This window comes from Esox lucius, chromosome 5 (genome assembly GCF_011004845.1).
Source record: "Esox lucius isolate fEsoLuc1 chromosome 5, fEsoLuc1.pri, whole genome shotgun sequence".
In the NCBI taxonomy this organism is placed as follows: Eukaryota; Metazoa; Chordata; class Actinopteri; order Esociformes; family Esocidae; genus Esox; species Esox lucius.
The window spans coordinates 14,805,091-14,828,139 of NC_047573.1; the positions used below are offsets into that span (position 1 = coordinate 14,805,091).

Consider the following 23,049-nt stretch of genomic DNA (forward strand, 5'->3'; position numbering starts at 1 on the left):
TCTTGGAGGTACATTTATGATATAAATATATCCATTGGTTCTTAAAGAATATTACCTATGAGCCTCAATTGCTTCCTTCAATACCTCGTCTGATGTCAGATCAGAATAATCCACATCCCTGGAGTTTCCCAGGTGGCTCCCTTTCGTTGCAGCAAGCTGCCCATCACCTTCTTGGTTGCAGCCTTGACAGTCCCACTAGCTGAGAAGTGACTGGAAAGTCTTCTGGGAAATGCAAATGTGCCAGCATCACCCAGAGATGGGGAGGGAATAGTCAACAGCAATGTTCTGGTCTCATTACACTCTACAGGCTTGGTCATCTGGCTCGGTGAAAAGCTAACTGAGGTCATCAGGTGAATTGGGCTTCCGCATGTTGACCAGCCGAGGTGTTCGGTGCTGGTGCCTAGGAGTAAGGCTCACTGCTATCTTCCGTTCTCCAAAAACACAGTAGAACTACAATATGATAAACATTTCAGGAGTAAGCAGAATATATACCCTGAGTCTAAGCTTCTAAAAGATTATTTCATGCCCGCCAGGGTCCTGCATCCTTGGTTGGTTGTCCATGGAGGCACTGCATATAAACTTGGCCCCAGGCTGCTCCACACAGTGAATTTGCAAAGCATCTGGGCTGGTCGACATCTGTTCACAGACGGTTTTCTGAGCCACAAGAGCACAACTTCTAGTATCCTCCTTCTCTCCCTCCATGTTGTCTCCAAAGCCTTGTGCTACAGTGGTCTCTGGTCTCTCACACGGACATGTTACTCTGCTTTGGGCATCAGAAACCACGCATTCCGTGACCTGGCTCACCAATACTTCTGTAAACAGATTGACTGTTTTAATGAATTCTGATGAATAGGAGGAGCATGAAATCCTATCTCTAGATACAGTAGCTGATACACTGACCAACCTGAGCCAAACAAAGATAACGAAGGCACAATACAAGAAAGCAGCAGGCATTTCGCAGACTCCTCTGCAAAAAGCTCAACTCACATACAAGGTGTGGGCTACCCCACCTTTGTGTCCTTCCTCTTCAGTTTATTAAGAGCCGTGTCAGATGCACTCTTTCCAGCTGACCCTGTCTGAACCAGAGGGGACAGTTTGCTGTCAGAAATAATGCAGTTTACTTGGTGAGTAAGATCACGTGAGAGAGCACCAGTCCTCTCTTTTTTTTTTATGAGATCTTCCAGTCTTGCAATTGCAGCTGTTAGATCACAGTGAGATGTAAACTCCCCTTTGTCCTCTGGATAAATTTCCTTCATGATGCTATCTGCTAGCGGCCATGGATTTCCTGGCAACACATGCCAATGTCTCTGCCTTAGTGGGTTCCCTCATGTCGATGACTGAACATCTCACAATGGGTGGAGTAATAAACTCTGGTAGATCCGAGAGGGTGGGAGTCAATAATTCCCACTGTCGAAGTATCTGTCTGATGAAGTTGATTTGGAAGATATTGTTGAATTGGCTGATGACGTTGACAAAGAGGACACAGACGCCTTGAGAAACAGACATCTCACAGGTCCTTAACTGGCAGCTTCATTAAATAGTACTCATAAAACACCAGACTCAGCATCAACTGGAAAGAGGTGACTCCAGGATACTGGCCTTTTTCCCCAATCTTCCTCTGTCCAGGGTCAGTGTTCTATTTAAATCCTTTCTTTTTATTGGACAGTCTGAGATATTACTTTTTCTTTGCAACTTTGCCTACTAGGCTAACTCTGGAGCTGATGCAAACTTTTCAAATGATAAACTTAGATTAGCAAACACAATGTGGCATTGGAATACAGGACAGTTTTTTATGATAATGGGCCTCTGTACGCCTATGTAGATATTCCATTAATAATTAGCCATTTCCAGCCACAATAGTCATGTACAACATTAACAATGTCTACACTGTGTTTCTGATAAATGTGATGTTATTTTAATAAACAGAAAAGGTAATTTTCTTTTGAAAACTAAAACATGCCTAAGTGACCCCAAACTTTTGAAGGGTAGTGTATATGTATACATAAAAATATCTATTTTTTTGGGCAGTTTCTCGATTTTATAACAGAGTTTATGTGACGATTGGTTTAGTAAACTCGTGACGCAGCATAACAACGTGAAAGCAATTGGTGAATTTACTTATGCGTTCCTCCAGAGTTCAACCTCAGGGATCCTAAAAGGTTCATACTTTTGTTGTGGCCCTGAAATACTGTTACACTGAAGAAGTGCTTGATTAGATGACAAGGTTAATTAGGTTTGCTAGCTCTAATAAATGAACCGGTTTGGATTTAGTTTCTCGAGCCAGAGAGACTAACTTTGAATTACGTTCTGACAACGCGAGACTACTGAAGGGATCCGTATCTCTTCTCCCATAGAATCTCTGGTTTTGCAACAAACACGAGATTTTCGATTGGTTACATTACGGTAAGTCCCTCCTCGATTCGTGACGTTTGTGTCAGTTTAACAAACGTTCCGCAACAGCATAGGGTGAGGAAAAACAATCTAGTTTGTCTGTCCCCGCCTCCCGTGTAGTCTATAAACGCGGTATCGTTCCGGCACTTTGTTGGAAAGCACCGCGTAAGTGTCCTGTCGTGTACCATCCCTGGAGTCTCATCAAGCCAAGGTATAGTTACTTTGAAGTCAAATATACATTTGAATGATTTCAGAATAATCAAAAGGTATATCCAGAGCGTTTTGTATTTAAGGTATTTCATTTTATCTAATATATTTGTTGACCATTTATAACGTATACTTTTGTACCGTACCATAACCTCGTGCCCGGCCTTGTCTTAGAAAAAAATATTTGATGAAATATTTTCCTGCAGTTTTACCTGGACACGTGCAAGTAATAATATAGTAATTTCATGCATTTGAGATCTTATTGCTGTGTAGGCCAACGCCTTGACGCTTTTGAAACATGTGTCCAAACATGCGGGCCACATTGATTTTTGTGCGCCATTGCGCTCTTTTGGATGCTTAACATTTTTTTTTTTCCTTTGTTGGGTTTGTACGCGTGCTTGTACTTTTTATATTGTTTTACCATAACGAGCAGTGTATTGTACCATTTAAATGAACGAAGGGTACATGATGTGACTGTGCCTAAACGAAATGACATTTTAATGCAAACGGGCTTGAGTGGTGTAGGGTACGAAAGTACAAGCGTTCCCCATTGAAACTATTGTACTGGTATGTCATAATGAAAGCTAGCATTAGCATGCTAATAGCCCACATGCACACGAAAGCATAGCTATGTGTCTTTTATTCATTACATTGATAACAATATAACTAAAGTATATTATAGCAGATATGACAGACACATTCAAAACTGAGAAAGTCATGGTATTTAATTTAGGCGAGTGTACATGATTTAAATGTAATTACGTGTCTATCGGCGCTGAGGGTTTCTTACATCCGTACGCCGGTTGAAGGGCGTGGCCACTAAAACGTCATGCAGCGGTATGTACTTTCGAGCTTTCCTGATTCGTGGCGTCTACATTGAGAGGTTGTGGGAGAACTACCCATTGAGGCTTTCCGGTTGAAGAATGACTGCGGCGCTGTATGCCATGGTCAGTCATGACAAAATCCTTCCACCTGAGGTTTTTGTGACCTTCAGCACTTGGCCAGCTGTTGTTACAGACAAGTACGTCTGCGGTCATCAGATCAACCCACCCAATTATTACATCCTCATTGCTAATAACATATTTTGTATTCTTTCCCTCTATACCACGAACACAACCAAAAAGTAAACTTGATTGTGTAAATTCACTTGTCAATTTAAAAACTTCAATTCGCAACAACTTAAGACTCTCATAATGTAGACCTTTAATAGGGATGTACTGAATATTTTTGGGGACAAATTGATCTGCCTGTAATATTTTAGGTGGAGGGTTGTCATGTCCCCCCAATCAACCTGCCCCCTGTTGACAACTCTTTTAATTGTCCTAACTTAATTTGTTCCACTGCTGTATATTAAGAGACCACTGCACCTTTTTTCTTTCTTTTCCAAAATGGTTTTGAATGACGAACAGAAGTGTTACATTTGCGGTGGTCTCTTCATTTGAACCCTTCTGTTCCTCACACAAAAAAGAGAGGTGCAGTGGTCTAAATATTTTCCCCCGAGCTGTATTTATTCTCCACCTGTCATGGAAGTTGACCTGTGACCATAGACCAGTGCAACAGTTTTGTTGAGCCAGCTACTGATGGAACCATTGCTGCTGATCCAGCTCCTTTGAACTGATTGCACTGGCAGGTTGTGTTTGGGCTGAGTCTTCAGAGTCGGGCTCTTTAGTTCACTCTGGTGTTTAGGCTAGGCTACTACTTGGCATAGGCAGAAGGCAGCCATTGAAATGTGAAGGAGATTATGCACACTGATCAACATGGCTTTCGGTCATGCGCAATAGGTTTTTTTCCCAGTGCTGCTGTGATTAGATAGATTACCTTCTAGCGTCCCATGTCTTACTCCGGAACATGACAACTGTCAGGCTTCAAACGCTAAATCGTAGTGGTTAGCTTGGAGCTGGGGTCCGGTGTCTACAGCTCCGTTCATGTCCCGCGATGGGGTCAGGGGCCTCGGCACCGCGACCCCAAGCCACATGTGGCCAACGTCCGTAAGTAGGCTAACGTTGTCTGCACTGCAAGAGTGAAGTTTGAGGTGTCCCCTTCCTTTTCATAAGCTGTCCCTGTTTCTATAAGCTTCATGTAACGTCTGCCCCTAACCCTCTTGTGTTTACAGCACCATGTCGAACGAGGAGCGCACTTTCATTGCCATCAAGCCAGATGGCGTGCAGAGGGGGCTTGTGGGAGATATCATCAAGAGATTTGAGCAAAAGGGCTTCAAACTGGTGGGGATGAAATTCATCCAGGTATGTAACTCTACTGATGAGAATCCATTTAACTTGCACTGATGCACGCAGTTAAGTTCTGGCACTAAGCTAATAAGAATGGCACTGTTTGGTTGTCGCTGTGACCACTCAAAGGAATTTTGTTTTTCCCAATAAACGAACAGGTGCTTATTGTGTAACTCAACAATACACTTTGACGGGAAGTACAGAGCACCGGCAGGTCCTTGAGTCCTTTATAGGTCTTCCCAGATTAGCTTGCTGACTATTCTTAACCACAGGTGTGATTAGCATTGAGCGTTACCTTCTCCTGATCCATGCTGGTCTGTGGCCAGGAGGGCTGCCTGTGATCCCAGAGATCAGGAAGGCCCACCAATCATAGTCACACTGAATCACATTTGCTGTACCGTTTACTAGTTTATAGTCTGGAGACTTATGCTATACATGAGCTGTTTAGATGCAATAGCTCTACAGTCCTTTTTGAGACAATTGTTTTTAGTGTGATATTCTTGTTTGACAGATTATTGATTGGTTATTAATTCAATTATATGATTTTAAAGCTCTTAATTTTCCTCATCTTTTAGTTATCCAGCTAAACTCCCCAAAGAGCAACCATTACAGAAGTGTAGTGGCTCTGCTGGACCACTTAGAAATTTAGAGTGGAACCTGTGAATTTAGGGATGTTTGGCGATAGACGTGGCACTAATGTGTTTGTGTGACTCTAACAGGCTCCAGAGTCTCTGCTGAGGGAACACTATGCTGACCTGAAGGAAAGGCCCTTCTTCCCAGGCCTTGTCAGTTACATGGCCTCCGGACCTGTGGTGGCCATGGTAAGACCAACTTCCCTTGTGTTCAGTGACACGTGTCGCAGCGTTCTGGTTTCTCCTCCAAGGTGACAGGCCTGCATGCTGTAGAGCGCAGAGTAGCATTTCACCATGCATTTGGTAATTATTTAGAATTTCAAGTTACAGCTGTTTATATAAATGAGATGTTCCTCTCACTGCGGTGAGCTGAGCATCTCATTTATTCTCCAAAACATACCTCACTTTAACAGTGCAGGGAAAGTTGTGATGCATTGTCCAGCAAGATTATGGCTACATCATACATTCTAGATTATGATTATGGCTACATATCACTTGTCACATTTTTTTTCTCCCCAAGTCTTGAGTTAATTTAAGCAAGTGGTTCTGTATTTAAATACTGGTGAACCATGTACCATTGTCAGATTATCACGGAGTAGTGAGGAGCCAACGTTCAGATTGGCACTAACAGTTTATGTCACTGCAGTACATAGAAATGTTAAGGAAACCTAGACTAATATTGTTGTCACTGTTGGGTGGCAGGTATGGGAAGGGTTAAATGCGGTGAAGACTGGAAGAGTGATGCTGGGAGAGACCAACCCTGCAGACTCCAAACCCGGCACAATCCGAGGCGACTTCTGCATCCAAGTGGGCAGGTGAGTCAATCATATTACATGAGAAATTATCCTGAAATCTCAGGGCTTCAAATTTTCATACTGTTCATTTTTAAAACTAGGGTTCCATTAAAGACTTGTACATTTCACATCAAATGCTCTTGGTTATACCAACAACTATCGGTCTTTCCTTGTTTCAGGAACATCATTCATGGCAGTGATTCTGTAGACAGTGCCAATACAGAAATCAGCCTGTGGTTCAAACCTGATGAGCTGTGCTGCTACACTAGCTGTGCTAATGAATGGATCTACTGAGGACCTGAAGTTACCACTGGGAACAAGTCTAGGATTTAGTTCACTATCTAGACAGCCTAACGATTAGGGGTCTTACTGGAGTGGGAAGTGTGAAACCGAACATATGTCCGCAACTAGGAACAACTTCATCAATTTCTTCCAGGACCACTGTACTTTCTATTCATTAATGGTACCGGTCTGTTACTGGTCCATTCATTCCAGGTTCCACTCATTTCTCGATTTGCAGTTGTCACCGTGAATTGTTTGACTGTTTTGTTTAACCATGCTTTCCAATAAAAACCTTGCAACCATTTTTGTGCTGTATTACTTTTCCTTTCACAAGGGGGTCCATCTTCACCTGACATGGCCTAATGGGTTTATTCCAGGTTTACATTTAAGTAGCAAATGTTGAGTGATTTAGTGAGATGTTCCTACTCCTCTTGTTTCGGTAATTGAATGTCCTGAGTGTCCCAGGATTTATCAACTGCTAAACAGCTGCAATTGTATATTCAAGTCTTGTGTTGTTTTCCTGCTAGCCAGGTTGACTGCAGTGACCTGGCTGGGCCACCTACAACATTGAGGGATTAGCTTTGCCTATAATCTGGAATTGGGATTAGTTGGATATACTGCCTTGCACAATTCAATAAATGGTCTACCTAATAGTAGATAAGTGGATTTGGAACAAGAGATCAAAGGCATGCAACTCCCTCACTTGGTTTCTGGGTGTTTTCTGCCAAGCATTTTAATAACTGAGCTCTACCAGAGTTTTGCCAATAGGGAATGTTACTAAATGTTGGAATTTGTATTTCAGCCATTTCAAACTGTTTTCAATATGTATGTTTACATTTGCATTTCCCACCATCTAAAATTTGTAAAAGCGCAAAGGGCTGGATTTAGAACGGACCAGTGGCACAGAGGGTTGATGATTGACAGGTGAAGTCATGAAAGGAAGGTAGGATTCTAAACAGACTGGCTCTTGGCAGCCTGTGTCATGTCATCAGTGGTCAAAGTTCATGTGAAAGACTGATGGATTCATGACAATGGGCAATGACACACCTTTTAATGTTCTGGTGTGTCTGCGTTATACTTAAGTCAGGACATTTTGACCACATTTAATAAAAAAATAAAAATAATGTTCTGCATAATGGTAAAGTAGGCTATACACTGAAAAAGAGTGACAGAAGACTGACAAAGATGGTCATTTTTTATTCAGTGTAAAAAGTTAGTTGTTACAAAAATCATTAACAGATACTTTTTCACAGCCATGCGAAAACAGTTTGCAATGCTTGTAAACAAATAAAAAATAATACAACCAATGTCCCCAAAGATTTGGTATATATACAGATTCAAGAAATTGTCTTTTAAACCTCGATCACAGCACAAAATTACCAGAAGAAAGGAAATATATATAGACACACTATCAAAAATATGTACAAACCCTGCACTGCAACCTCATATGTCCCTCATAAGGGCCAGTGTTAATCATTTCAACAATCTTTTAACATCATTCAGTTATTTGTATCCAAAATAAAACATCAAGACAACTTAAGCCCCCCCCCCCCCCCCAGTAATCCATGATTACTTAGAGAATTATTTACCCAATAAAATAACGAATAATCACTATCAAATATGTAGCACCGTAATATAATGGTTAACTATTGAGGGGTTATCACATACAAAAAGAGATCCATGTTAATATAAAGGATTGACTCCCTGACCCCAACCACCACTACACATCGTGTTTAGATCTGATGGATAGGTGTAATGAATCTTACTCAAATTACACTACGCATATCAAAAAGACAATAACTAGTGTCATGGTGCTTATGCCCATCAAATCATTTAATATTTTCTGCATATGAAAGTGCTGTTAGAAATACCCCCACCTCAAAAGCTGTATTTTGACATTAATATTTGATATCCATTTCAGGTTTACAGATTAAGACTGACTTTAACAAATAACACTAATTACATTGCAATCACTCATGCATAAATGCCATTACTTTATGCAGACAAACTAGCCTTACCAATATCATCCAATCACGCTGCTATTAGCATCAAGTGAACAACTGGTGTACCAAAACAGGTAGAAATAACTTTGAGGGTCCAGCCTAAACAAAGATGAGAAACTTGGTTTGGTCTTAACCATACAGGCGTGTGGTATCATTTTTTGCCAACATCAAAAGAGCTTTGCTCAGAAGAAACATGGTTGATATCCATGGCGCTAAGAGGTACACACACCTTTCGAAGCAATTTTTATTAAATCTTTCCCCTGACTGTCAGACTATGCCAGACTATAAGCAATCTGGGATATCCCAGGAAATTCAGGCCACGATCAGACCCAAAGAAGTTTAAGTATCCCAGAGTAATCAATGGATTTGCAGGTATATCCTGCCACAGTCAATTGCATTAATCAAAGGTCAGAAAAAGGCAACATCAAATTGGCCTTAGTCTTAGGAGATCAGGAAAGCTGCTGCTCTAAAAAAAGAAGTATAAATGCTAAACTAAAGTTTGCCTGGAAAATACCTGGGTGAGGAACAGTACTCCTCGAACAATGTCAAAGCTTGTTTGGCCACAACGTCAGGATTGGATAAAGCAAAACTCTACCCTTGGACAATACAATTTGGGGCTTGCAAGCTTTTTATCAATGTCAACCATAAATTCACTATTTTACCAGAGAACACGAACTCAAAAAGCTGAGCCAAAAACGGATATAGCGATAAAACCACAATACTACACACTCAAACCAATCCACAGCACAATGGCTAAGAAATAAGAAATGAAAGGTTATGGAAAAGCCCAAATATGAATCCTATAGTTGCAGCACTTCTGTAAGGAAAGTGGACAATAAATTCCTCCCAGGTGATAAAAGACTGGTAGACCATTACAATAAGAACCTAGATGTTATTTCAGCCAAAAGAGGCAACAGCTGAAATTGAAGCTAACAATTTATTATTTCTGTACTGAAATGTAAATTGCATTTCCAATAGCCGTAAGTTCTCATTTCAAATGCCAACTGTGTTGAAATTAAGATCCAATTTCTATTCAAAAATGTCAAAAGAAAACCTTTCACAGGGTATACTTCTTCACAGCACACTATGCAGGGTTACAGACAAGGGTTCAATTATCGAGAGGCCGGTAGCACAACTAAGAACCAAAACAGCATGTCAAGCGCAGACCTCATAATTCTACCTGTACTAACTTGGATAGGTAACAACAGTATGACTGCAATATAGAGTCACACCTAGGGTAGGTGTGAGCCTATTTACCAATCTTATCACTGTTACCTATCCAGTTCATCCAGATCTCTAAGGGGGGATTCAGAAGTGTCTATACAAATCTTGATTGTTAGACATGACACTGTAAAATCATTAGAAAATCCACTGTGGTTTTAAAGTTTCAAAATCTTTATAAGGATTCACACGTATGAATGGGAAGATTTTTCTGCATTCACAGACACTCCAATTCTGTGATCTTTCTTGTAACTGGAACAATCACATTACGAATTTGCTGATTTGACAGGTCAAAATTCCAATTATTGACAACAAAATATCACAACTGTCCTGCTGGTCTATAAAGCAGCCAGTGAAAAAATGTAAATGATTGGTTTTGTCAAGTAAATAATACATTTGTGATTCTTCTGGTCATTTTGCAGTGTATGAATTATGCTCCCGCTCAAGCTGCACGTAATTGGAGTCCTCAGGTCTAGAGGTGGAGGCAAGCTGTTGATTTGGATTTCAGTGAGATTGGGATATCGTTACATTAATATCCAAGTATTAAGAAAGATACGTAGTACTTAAAAAGAAACCTCACAAATGCAGGCAAGGTTTGCTGTGTTTGATTGTGCAATAGGAATCATTTGGGTTATTTGAAAAGGTAGCAGCAAAGTTGGTCTATACATATAACAGTTGTGTCTTTTTCACTTTTTTCTTTTCTTACTAAGATATTAAGTAATATGGTCAGTAAATTGGTTAAGATGACCACCATCCTTTAATGCTTTCTTAATTCTCATCTAGTTAGTCATAGTCTATGCAATACCATAGTTCTTAAGGTGAATCAAACAAAAGCTAAATTCTAAACCCTTTACACACAAGTGGAGACGGTGAGACACTACATTGTATTCCTCTGATGGACGTTACATAACAGTGCTATCAATTAATTCTAATAAACAGAGAGAACAAATGTATATATGAAAAAAAAAAACAATCATACAAGAAAATGGAGTACACATGAAAACAATGAGGGTAAAAACCTATCTACACAAGCATGGAGTCATACCGAAAGCTGGGGGTTCTTCATAATTGAAAATGTTGGAACATTAGGACATGGAGGGGTTTATAAAATACATCAACTTAACAGTAATCATTTAACACAAGATACCACATTGAAACAGGGGAGAAATCAACATTCAAATAAAGACAAGCAACAACATTAATGTGTTCCATCAAGACTTATGTTTGAGTAACTTAACATAATATCATTCTATATTGATTTAGACTAACGCACTCTGGCTAACCTTTGCAGCCAAGAAAAAGCCTTAGAGAAAAATGCAAACATTTCCTGAGAAGTTAATTGTCAATCGTATTGGTATAGAAAAAGACATAGGTAATTTCACATCCACTGCAACAATCACAGAGCCAGTTACACTTTCCTGTACTATTCTAGCTCTATATAGTGTGGTTCTAATAGACCTTTCACATAATTCTGATTATAGACCATAGCTCACATAGTTGTCACAGTTACACAATAAAATTTAGGTAAACTGATGTAATTACAATATATTTTATGTCATAATATCACTTTAGGGAATTATCATTCAGGGTTCTGACATAGCAAAATAATACAGAAAACATTATTGCATATTATTTCATTTTGAGGACTACCTCAAATGTGCTATGTTACAAATATCCATGTTTGGTGTCTTAAAGTCAAACATAGGATCAGGATATAATTATTTTATTTGCATATGGTATATTAAGTTGCCCAAACCTGCATATCAAATTTGGGACACAATGATTTCCCAGCAACCCCCACAACCCTGTCTATATTTGACTGCCAAGCTCTTTAGGAGGTAGAACAAAGATACAACAATATCACTGTAAAGAAGTCAAGATACAGACGCTGACGAACAGCTCACGAACAGCTACAACACACGCAGATTCAGAAACTAGTCAGGAATCTGGTAAAACATCTATGCAGCCTAATTAGTGAATAAAACTATATTGGGAATATTTTATCCTACTATAGCCTACTCCAATCAGATCCCACTGGTTTTGTGAATGTAGCCTACTCTAGGAAAGAATATTAACAAAGCAGTGTAATAAATGAAGACATCACTACCAACAGTAAAGTTGTTATCCAGTGGCTCAATTGAAAAGTTAACCAGTACGCATCAATATGGCTCTGAAATAAAGAACAACCCATTTGAAGAAATAATTTCAATCAATTTGCAGATTTGCATATCTGAATATAATCCTTGACAAGTAGCCTACATTATTTTTCTTTCTGGTTTACAATATTGTAGGATTAAACTTTGCTTGATTACTAAATACTTCTCTTTTAGGGCTAGACTTACCAAGAGTTTGCAATTGTTTTCTAAGAGGTAAGTAAGTTATAACACAAATTAGAATATTATTCCACAGTTTAAGAGATTTTCCCGTGGATCAGCTTGGTTTCATGAATTGTATCCCCTATGAAAAATAATCCTCTGCAAACACTAGGCAAGTCTGGTCCTTCTATTCTATAGCTGCTAACATGGTAAAGGTACGGGTGGTTCCAACAAGCTAAAGAGTCTTGATTGGTTTGTTCCTGTAGTGCAATATGTGACAGTGTTTATCTAGTGTATCCCAACAAACTTACTAGCGTATAGCCAATGCTAAGTAGTATGGAAGTTAAGCCATTGGGAAACAAACCCCAACTAGTCTGAGTGTCAAATCCTATCCCCCCGCAAGGTTTCAGATTTATACCTTTATTTTTTTTCCAAAACCCACTTTTATCAAATCACAATCCTATATAGTTCAGTATTGAATAGGTCACATCTATGAGTATGTATCCCGAATATCCACAGTTACACCCACCCCAACAAGCAGTCAATAAGAAATCAGAAAGAAATAAAGGGCTGGAAAAAAAAACATTACAAAAATTGACTAGAAACTTCAAGTACTAATAACCAATCAAAGTCCACCAGGCAAAATTGTAAATAAAATAATAATCTTGTTTTATACAGCTCGTTCCCTCCCACCTTTTCTAGTTGACTTACCTGAAAGAACTCAAAGACCTGGCTCAGAAATGTCAGTCACAGTTAATCCAGGTGTGTGTTTGTGTGTGTGTGGCCCAGAGATTTATGTCGGAGGTCCTGCCTGGCCTGCAGCAGGGTGAGAGACAGACTACCCAAGGAGAGGCTATTGTTGTGGGCATCCAGGGCTCAAAGGCTGCCTGTATTTCTGGAGGAAGAGAGAGACTCACTCAAATGTATCCAATCATCCAGGAAGTAGGATTTTGATTAGGTTTTCCAGGTATGTATAATAAGCAGCCTCTTCTTGGCCAGTGGAACGTTTTGAATTAGCTGATTACCTTATTTATATGGTATGTCTCGGTGACTGTCTTTTAGGACTCCAGGGTTTGATGTGGTAGCTGCTCAAAACTCCCACAAATGATTTTGGGAAGCCCCAGGTAGCGCCATTGGTTTGTGGGTTGACAGTTGGGGTTTCAGGGCACATTGTCTCAGTGTTTTGGGATATCCACAGTCTCCCAGTAGCATTTCTCTTGACTGGAGTGTAAAAGGCTGGATTATCTGGTTTTTTTAATACCCTGTTATTACACCTTATGGATGTGATTTAGTCTTTGTTAGTTGGGGTGAAAGGCTGTCTCTCTCTGAATGTGTAATTGTAGGGTTCCCAAGGTCCTGTCCTACCCAACTTTCCCCTGCCCTCCCAAGCCTTGTCCCCGGCTCCTGTCCCAGCCATTATCAGGGCTCCTGTTTGATGTAGAGGCTGGCCGAGCCGTTGCTCTCCTGGTCTGAGATGCCCAAGGAGAAGGGGAAGTCATCCACTTCTGCCGGTTCCTCCTTCGGACGTAACATAGACTCTGGAGAGAGATGGTGTGGAGGACAAGAGAATGTTAATGGGAAATAAAAGTTACATTAATCACAAAATTCAGGGTGAACCAAAGAGCAAAACCTCAATCTCCGTAATACCTGGCCCTCCATCTTATCCTAAGTCTGCAGTCCCTGTAATATGACCAGACATATACTTTATATCATATTACCACTGTTACTCCTTAGTGCAGACCTCCTGCTCACCTAGCAACCATCATGAGGTGGGAGGAAGAAAGAAGACATTAATATTTTGACTTTGGAACAGGGTGTCAGGACTTCTTTTATGCAGTTCAGCGGAAACACTAACTGCATCGCGAGGTCAGCACCTAGAGAAGACGGCTGTTAGTTAGTGCCTCGTTTGTTGCCTTTTCTGTGTGAAGGTCAAAGTTCTTATGTTATCATGTTACCTGGTTTGTGGGTGTGGTGGTGGTGGTGGTGGTGGGTGCGGGGCCGGGGGGCCCGAGTGGGGCCCTGTCTGGAGTAAGGAGGCGGACTCTGCTCTTCCTCCTCTCCTGATAGGCTCCTCCTCCTGCCTGCCTGACTGAAGGGCCGTCGACCAACAGGAATCTTCCGTTCTAAACACCAAGTCAGACTCAGGTAAGCTACCAGGGGTGTTTTCAGAATGCTAGAACATTCAACAGCGTATACTTGAATGTTCAGTTGCACAGTGTTGCTTTATATTTATTTTGAATAATCAAATATGTTTTATTAATTTACTATTAATAATGTGTATATAAGCCAAAGGCCTAGACATTTGAGATATTGTATTCAGTTTAACACCAAACCAACACAAGCCTCCAATGAACTGTTCAAATAATTCAGAGAAAGTCTGTTACATTGGAAAAAAATGTTTTAAAGAAAATATTCTGAATACACCCCAAGTAAGCTACCAGGTAAGCCAGACTCAAGTAAACCAACTAGCATTGTGCGTGCATGTGTGTACACAAACATAGCCGTGCTAAATCACCACCTGAACTGTGGAACAAGCAGTAATTGGAGCAGTGACAGAAAGGGGGTGGATGTAACACCTTTCAGCGTGGAAATTGGTGTTGCAGCGTTGTCTTCTTTGTAAATCAAATGTCATGGCCACACAGGAATAACAGACAAGATTTGGTTCAGGACTACAGCACTTACATGGCAGTAAATCACCGCAATAAGCTTTATGGTTATTCAAACAAAATAGGGAAATGTAAGAACTCTTACACCCTAGAGAGGACCAGAGGACAACTATGGGAACCACAATCTATCAATAACATGAAGTTATCTGCCATTCTAATGTAGTCAGTTGACTGATCCCTCCTGATGACCCGGCTGGAGTCATGTGACCACGACTCAATGGCGCTGCCCATGCTGACAAATACATAATGTTACAGATCCACTGATGAGACCTCTTTCTGTCCCCATGTTTTCATCCAGAGCACCACAGTGGTCATGTGCCAAACCAACAGAGCAAACAAGATGATGTTCCCCCCCTCCAGACATTTGAAACCAAATGATGGACAAAAAGAGAAAAAAGTAGCAAAGACAGTGGCAATAATAGTGACAACTCACTTTTCTTTTGGCCTTTGTACTGTTGGGCCTTCTTCTTCTGCTTGGGTACAGTTGGAGGCAGTTCTCGGGCCACTAAAACCAAAGAAAAACAGATGCATATTTCATTGATAGACACATGTACATGGTCCAAACAAATGTTTTCGAGCATTTTTACTGCCATGCCACTTAAATAAAGGCTTTTCACAGTATGAAAAGAGAGTTTCTTAAGTTCTTATGGCACCATACAGCAGCAACTTATTTTCCACAAACAATTAAAGCCATCAATCAAGAACGAACGGTAGCAGTTGGTTTTTGATACAGCCTGCTAGCGGATGGAACTATGGACTTGGATCTTACTCTGTGCGGCAGGGGGCTGGAGCAGGTAGCCGGTCAGCTGACACCAGCCCACGGGGTACAGGTCAGGTGACTCGCAGTCCACCCACTGGTCGTATTCATCCTCCCAGCCATCAAAGTGGATGCGCAACAGGCGGTGGACGACCCGCGTCACGGTGGCAACACACACAAGCCTGGGCTCCATCAGGTCGACGGCCTCCAGCTTCATGCCCTGGCGAAACCCGTGATTTGGAACTTCCTGTGTGTGCGAGGGGGGGCAACAAGACAGTGGAGGTGGCAAGTCATTTTTAGGTTGTTGGTCAGTATCGTTTTCTTTTGTTTTCCTATTGCAATGTTGTTAGATCTCTTGAATCAGGTACGTGAAACAAAACTATAAGAAACGATTTGCCTTCTAGGTAATGCCTGCTTGTAATGGTCAGATTTATTGGTAGAAGGAAGTAACTACTGTTTAACGTTACTGCGAAAACGTTTGCCATCACACAGAACTACAACACCACGCTAAACAATAAAACAACACAGCCACAATGTCAGGAATCAGTCCTACCTTGTTAAAGAGCTTCACAGGAGCAGCTATTGAAGCCATTTCTCTGAGGTAGTCAAACCATTTAAATGGCAGTTTAGTGTAGCCTGTGGGGCAGAGTCAGTGGTAAGGCTGGGATAACAAAGAACCCTGAATGTGACCCACCCTCAGCTGTAACCCGCTCTTAGATCCCTCCCTAATTCCGTGGAGTCCAAATCGTGCCTATGGTTATGCCTCGTCGTAGCAACTACAAGCGGGCTCAGGAGAGTCAAAGATCGGTATGTGTGTCCACCACAGCCACCGGGCTGTTTTACATTTATCACAGTTTGCTCAACCACAAAGCTGTCGGCTCGACATGCCTCCCACCAACCCTGGAGTGTGCTGGGCATCGCTCGCCCGCCCTCTGTGGGTCCGCTAGGCCCTCTAGTTATTCCACTTTCCTTGGTCTCTATGATGCAGCTGCAAAGCGTGGAAGGGTCTTGGAACGCAGCACCACTTAGGAGCCCGCAACAAAAATGTATGAGTGAGGCAATGTTGCAGTCTGGAAAAAGCAAATAAATCAGGGTATAGAAATTCACCTCGAGGGGGCGTCAGTTCAATGTTGTTGATTTCACAGAAGCCGGCAGGAAAGATGGAAGGAGAGGTAGAGTGGTAACAGAACCAGTCCGAGCCATCCGCAGCCTCTGACCCGTCGATGCCAATCATGAGGTACCCATCGGCCAACACCTGAAAAAGACATCAGACATAAATACAAGTGTTCTGGCCTATTACTTGAAATGTACATCAAAGATACGTATGCCATGATGTAGGACTGTTGGATGTGGGACGAGCAGATGGATGCAAACGATGTTCTGCAAAAAACATGAAAATGACAATATGCTACATTACTCAAAATTTGTTTTCATTTTAGTTGTTAGTCATGTTTGGACTTGATGCCATGTTAATAATGCACAAGTATCAGCATAGAAAGCTGCTATTATAACAACATAAGTTAGCTTTTGCTTGTGACAACAGTGCTAGTAGGCTAGATTGTTTAGTTCATTATCTATGTAGACAGTTATTTTCATAACTGTTTTAATAGAACAGGCTGATATAGTCACATGAAGCAAAGTAATGGCTAATAGAATCGAAAGCTGCAGTTGCTGGTTATTGTTTCCAGTATAGTTGTGAATGAGCGTTCCATACACCAGAGACATTTCTAAACATAAATGTCACTGTCAGAATGCTTCTGAAACACAGTAGCTGAGCAGTGAGTTACCTTTCTTACAGTGGCTACACATATGGCTGAGAGGTTTAGAGGATCGATGGCCTCTAGTTTCATCCCGTCTTTGTACCACTCCCCACTCTGGTCCACATCTTTCACCTGAGCACAAACCAGACACAGCCATGGCAGAATATCAACACGACAAACCAGAGGAACAAAGACCGTGGAGGTCACTGTAAAGAGTGTCTCATTACATTACCTTGGCAAACAGCTGAGGAGGCGCATCCATCTGACCATCTATTTTCTTTGACACATCTGGAAGACAAACATATCCCTCAAAGCAAGAAATACGTCGGCCAAATGAACTGGGCGTACTCACTCGCAAAACAAACGACCTAAACCAGCTAAGCTGACTGACCAGAGCGTTTGAAGCGGTGGCCGATGCTCCGGGACCATCCAATGAAGTGTATTAGGGGGGAGTACATGTGACACCAGAAGTCATCCGAGCCGTCCATGCTCTCTTCATAGACGAGTTTCAGCCTCCCCCCTATCACCTGCTCCACCAAGGCCACCCGTGTCCGGCACAGGTGGGTCTTATCAACCACCTCCACACGCATCAGCTTCTTAAAGGGAAACTGCAAGTTCTCATGGACCTGGGGGGGGGGGGGGGGGGGGGGGGGACAAAGAGAGAGGAATGGAAGCAGGCTTTAGAGTAGGAGCTTTTGAATGCTAGGTTGAGTTTAGGTCATCAGCTAGTGCTAACATACGCAGCTCAAAAGAATGACATCGCACCTTGGAAGCAAAGTCCGGTGGCAGTGTTTTGGCTCCAGTGAGTCGCTTCACAAGAAAGGCTTTCCAGTTAGAATACTTATGCTGTATCGCTGTATAGAGAAAATAAAAAGAGTTGATTCTGTTACGGAATATTCATATTTCAAGATCAGGGCGTGTGCAAACTAGAGCGTATTACTATGAGCCTCATTGGGATTACTGGGTGATGTTTACATTTGGGAGGTACAAGGGGTCTCCCGCTGGAGGCACACCAGCCCACGGGATGGACTTCTGGAATACAGAGGTTACACCAGAAGTCCCTGCTGGTGTCGTTGTCAAAACCCTCGTACCGCAGCAGAGCTTTGAAACCTAGGAGAGAGAACACATTAATTTTTAGGGCTCTGCAGTGTAACTAAGCATAGGCCGTCAAAAGCACAATGTTGTTCATTGACACAGACTAAAGTCCATGTAGTTTTCACACGTTCTGCCTCTGTATCGAATGCTACATTTATAAAAACAACAAGTATACATAGAATTTAAAAAAATATCTGGTGCAATGAAAACCTATGGAAAGGTTGCTGGTGAGATAGGAATGTGTCACTTGCTCACAACACGTTTAGTTTTAGCTCTCATTCCAGAAAAGGCTGAAGACCCCTGCGTAGATATCTGTATGTTTTCAGCTATCTTATTGTCCATGTGGTTAATTGTCAGCACTGGAGGCAATTAAAACTGTACCATAACATTTTCATTGTGCCCCAAAATGTGTGTGTAACAAAGAAAAATAACTTCAGGGCTATCTGTTGGCATTTTAAGTTATTTAGACATCCAATTAGACTTCAGGCCCTTGATTAGTGAATAAGGTGCACCTGTTCAGCGCTACAACAAAACTGCAAAACATGTTGGGGGTCCCAGAGGAGAGGGTTAAATTCCTCAAATTCAACCAATGCTCTTATCAATGTAGTATTTGAATGCATACCTTTTTATATATATTTTTTTTCTCTTATATACAGAAGCGGCAGATTAATGCACAAATGTGCTATACTTTAAATAATAATAAAAAGTTCTACAATAAGAGCAAAAAAGATAATAAAAGCCTGTGACTTTTAGTTTCCCCTGATTGGCCTGCTCCACTATTTACCTTTCCATTCAAGTAAGAGTGACTATTTTTTGTTTATTATTAAAAATGAATATTAGAACAGTCTCCTCAAAGTGACCAAAAAACATCTCATTGACCACATTTATATTGTTCATGATTGTCTGGTTAGACAAAGCCCTCCAAGTGCTTAGGTGGGTTTTTACCTGCAAGTTTGACGACTCCTGCTATCCAGTAGACTTTAGTAGAGAGGCTGGTATCAGAATTAAGCACCTCCACCCTCACTCCTTCAGCTAGGTCGCCCCAGCATGTACCCATAGGGACCTGGAACACATTGGAATATTTAGATCCGTTTCTCAAAGGTACAATTGTGTAGCCCAACGAATTTGCACATCATGCAATAGACAAAAATACAAGACAATTTGAGAGTCCGGTCGTCCCTTGAACGTACATGCTTGAAGCAACTGACTGGGGCTCCAACCAGGTTGTTGCTACAAATGTAACGCCCCCAGTCAAACCCCTCAACAGGAATCACTGTAGGAGAGAAAAAAACTAGTCAAAACTACCATCACTACACTGGGTCAAGACAGTACATAGAATTTGCGTTCTAATGACTTCCACTAGAATGCATGAGGGGGAAAACAATGTAGATAGCATAATGAGAGACTCACCTGATTTTGATTTAGCCTGGTTCTGTTGTTGACTTGCTTGGTACTGTGCGTAAGCTGCCAACTTTGCCATAAGTGGCTGTTTCTGTAAGACCTTCGCCTTTTTTGTAGGTGGCTTGCCCTTCAGTAAAAAGCACCACACAGTAACAATGAGTTTAGCTAAAAGAATGAAAAAAGCAATATGTCCAAATACTCAACTTATGTTCTCTTGCATAAAGATGCAGAATATGGTTGGCCATTATATGGTTACCTGGAGTCTAGCCAAGATACTGGCTTTTTTTGAGTTGGAGGAATAACTTCTAGAGCAGGAGACACTGCAGAAGCGTTTCGTTTTTGAGTAGAAGGCATCTCGCACTCCAACCATCCCACACATCTCACAAGTGGCTGGAGAACAAAGACCACATTCATACAATATTGTATTGCAAAATCAATTCTTATTCATTTGTACATAAATTCTTATTTCATTGGTTCTTATCAAATACACCGCAAACAATTAAAGGATAACTACAAGTGATAGGATGAAAAACTAAAAACAATCCTAACATTTACAGATCAGGATAGCATATGTTTTTTTAAATGACTATTTTGTATACTCACCCATACCAGCCTTGCCGTCAGGGTAGGTGTACACCTGCCCATTGTTCTTGATGATGGGTAGGCTGGCGGGGATAGAGGGAACCTCATCCTCACTGTCATCAGAGCTGGAGCTGCTGGTACTCTCCTCACTGCAGCTGTCATACCCGTCAAACATCCCAAACGAGTCCTGGCGCTTACGCTCTGAACGCGGAGTGCGCTCAGCCTGAAAGGAGCAGAGACAGAAAGGAAATGACACCAACTTAGAGCTGGGACGGCAAACTAAAATACATACCTTCCAGCAGTTTATCACCACCAAATGTATATTTGTCCATGTTACCCAGCTCCACACCTACTGAAAACAAGTGTAAAGAGCTAGTTTTTTTGGATAGTTTGACTTATAGAAGATTTATCGTCTAGTTCTGGTTAGAACCACCCGTTTGCTGTATGACAAAATGGTGTATAATGGGTTTTGAGGCATTTGTTCATACTTGGTCATTTTTAGCAAACTGAATCCTGTTTATGAGCCAACTAGTGGTTTGCACCTTGTTACTAAAGCCTCTGTAGTTCTCCTGGGGTCTGGAGTGGATGGTTGTGGCTGACATCCTACGTCCTGTTGGTTTTTCTCTTCATTAATGCAAGCAGTTTTTGCTCATCCACCATAGGTATCTTTCTTGGCCTACTACCCTGTTTGCAATTACTGAGCTCACCAGTGTTTTACTTCTTTTTAATCTTCCAACCCATGACTCTCTTTTGTTTCTAGTGAGATATATATAACATCACTTTTTACTTGATTGCTAACCTGTATAAGAGCCATAACATATCTTGGGAGTTTGCGATATACTGCCAATATAGCATGGATAAGCGTTGTGTCCAGGCACTCCGCAAAGCATTGTGCATAAGAACAGCTCTTAGCTGAGTTATATTGGCCATATAGCACATGCCAGATTGTTTACATATTTATATGTATACATACATGCACATATACATTCAGACATTTTAAGGTTAACTGGACAGGAGAGTTGCTGAATGAGCAGTACGTCGGAATCAATCGCACAACTTAGACCGCTGGACCATTCTTACTCACTGTTTAGCTTTCTTGAGTTTCACTGACACCTCTTTGGTCCATGTTGAAAGACTCCAAAGGCGAAAACAAAGCCTAGAATCAAAACTAGACATTGACAGCTCCCCCATGCCTGAACAAATGTGACAGAATACCCATAAACGCCTATCAAGCCAATTGTCCCAATATATTTGATGTCCTGAGGTAGGTGGACAAGGTATACAAAGTGTTGTCATTTCTAAATAGCGAATCTAAATAATCTAATAAAAGCAATACTTTAAATTCATAGTTATCAATTGACGTGTAGACGCAAAAAATTTCTCTGTCACAATAATTACGGAGTGCATTGTACATGCCGAGAGAAGCAACATCCAAAAACCAATATAGCTACTAACAAGCTAGCATTAGATAACATTTAAAGGACCAATACATTTCTGGAATAGCATAGATGGGCCTATATCATACCAAATCCCTTCCTATACCTCTTCTCAGGCTATACGACACAAAACCATTTCAGAAATAATGTATATATTCCCCTTCTGGCTATACAACCACACAACATTTAGCTGTTATACACAGCTTCTCTGCATAATGTTATGCATTGTAGTACCTAGTGCCTGGCTAATGCAGTCTAGAGAAACGCTCCCTGGAAAACCTATTTTCCACAAATTGTAAATTCTTAATACTTAACTAATTGTTCAGAATGAATAAGGCATAACTAAAAGTTGGGGCTTTACTTAGCAAACCTGTTATTCCTGTTCAAGCGTTAACGCGTTCATTTGCTAGCTCGCTAGCTTGGTAGCCATAGCATAGCCAGTTAGCTAAAGATGGTAGTAACTAAGGACAAGACATCGCTTGAAATTCATTTATAATAAACGGGTAAAAAGAGAAAAATAATACACTATGTATTCATTTAGAAAATAAAATAAACTCCATGTGATCTCTATTTTGTAGTTTTATGAAGTCAGCTGTTGATTACTACAATCTGATAACGAAGGGAAGCGCTAGTAGTAGTTAACATTGTTAGCTTAGCTGTTAGCTAATAGTTTACACAAGTCGGAAGCGGACGAACCATATAGGTAAAAATAACTTACCAAATCCCTTGTGTTATCCATCAGCCCTTCATATAGATAATTTTATCGTGTCAATTATAATTGTAAAAACCCTAAAGAGGAGGATTATTATATTTAGAAAGCTAAACCCAAATCCCAAAAAAGGAACTCAAGCAGCCAGGATATCAACAAATATAAATCTCGAATACGCATGTGCGATTTAAACCTACTTAGCCGCAATTGGTCAGCGGTTAACTTGGTCATCGACAAAACAGTTCCTTAGAGAAAAACATCATTGTCTTGTAAAAAGCTGTTCCACGCTTAATGGATTAGAGAATGAACAAACATCAGACATTCCACTTTGAAATACACTTTTGAAAGCAACTTAATAAAAAAATAATACGTTTAATTTATCGTTTACTCTCAAATCTAACAATTTGAATGAATGAATTTAAATAATAACTCAAACTATCTGGACATATTTAGGGCTCCAATGCCCTATTTAACAGTGCTATTTATATAATGCTAGTATTTGGCTGTCTTTCCATATCGTCACCCCTTTAGGAACAAAGTTAGTCTTCCCATCAATACACTGCTTTGAAA

At 40.9% G+C, this 23,049-nt stretch overlaps 2 protein-coding genes across 5 annotated transcripts; one reads left to right on the forward strand and one right to left on the reverse strand.

The window, feature by feature from the left end:
* Nucleotides 1–2,541: 2,541 nt before the first annotated feature.
* On the forward strand, nt 2,542–6,835 carry nme2a (NME/NM23 nucleoside diphosphate kinase 2a). Its single transcript, NM_001303823.1, is given in 5 exon segments — nt 2,542–2,602; nt 4,712–4,841; nt 5,546–5,647; nt 6,161–6,273; nt 6,432–6,835. Coding segments are annotated over 4 exon segments (456 nt in total). The 5' UTR covers nt 2,542–2,602; nt 4,712–4,715; the 3' UTR covers nt 6,547–6,835.
* A 3,620-nt stretch (nt 6,836–10,455) lies between these two features.
* On the reverse strand, nt 10,456–22,643 carry mbtd1 (mbt domain containing 1). Of its 4 annotated transcripts, none has more exons than XR_828950.4 (18): nt 22,489–22,643; nt 20,356–20,557; nt 20,009–20,142; nt 19,762–19,879; nt 19,542–19,624; nt 19,297–19,414; nt 18,232–18,366; nt 18,022–18,110; nt 17,648–17,882; nt 17,489–17,544; nt 17,284–17,388; nt 16,604–16,751; nt 16,050–16,132; nt 15,509–15,743; nt 15,173–15,244; nt 14,029–14,196; nt 13,099–13,611; nt 10,456–12,968 (listed from the first exon to the last, which is right to left on the reverse strand). XR_828950.4 is itself a non-coding variant. In XM_010891942.4 (18 exons), exons 3-18 carry the CDS (start codon nt 20,507–20,509, stop codon nt 13,493–13,495), a joined length of 2,052 nt encoding a protein of 683 aa, XP_010890244.1. In that variant the 5' UTR covers nt 20,510–20,557; nt 21,419–21,469; nt 22,489–22,643; the 3' UTR covers nt 10,456–13,492. The 4 variants fall into 4 exon arrangements, 3 of the variants coding, with proteins under 3 accessions (XP_010890244.1, XP_010890243.1, XP_010890242.1); XM_010891942.4 differs by adding an exon at nt 21,419–21,469 and having other exon boundaries at nt 10,456–13,611; XM_010891941.4 differs by adding an exon at nt 21,419–21,490 and having other exon boundaries at nt 10,456–13,611.
* Between the last annotated feature and the right edge of the window lie 406 nt (nt 22,644–23,049).

Bases quoted from the DNA above. Each gene is read 5' to 3' on its own strand.
- mbtd1 (XM_010891940.4), bottom strand. From the start codon at position 22,509: ATGGATAACACAAGGGATTTG. The intron at 18,367-19,296 runs GTAAAAACCCAC...TCTCTCTCCTAG, and splicing joins AGGAGTCGTCAAACTTGCAG to GTTTCAAAGCTCTGCTGCGG. The intron at 17,389-17,488 runs GTAATGTAATGA...GTTTGTGCTCAG, and splicing joins CTCCTCAGCTGTTTGCCAAG to GTGAAAGATGTGGACCAGAG.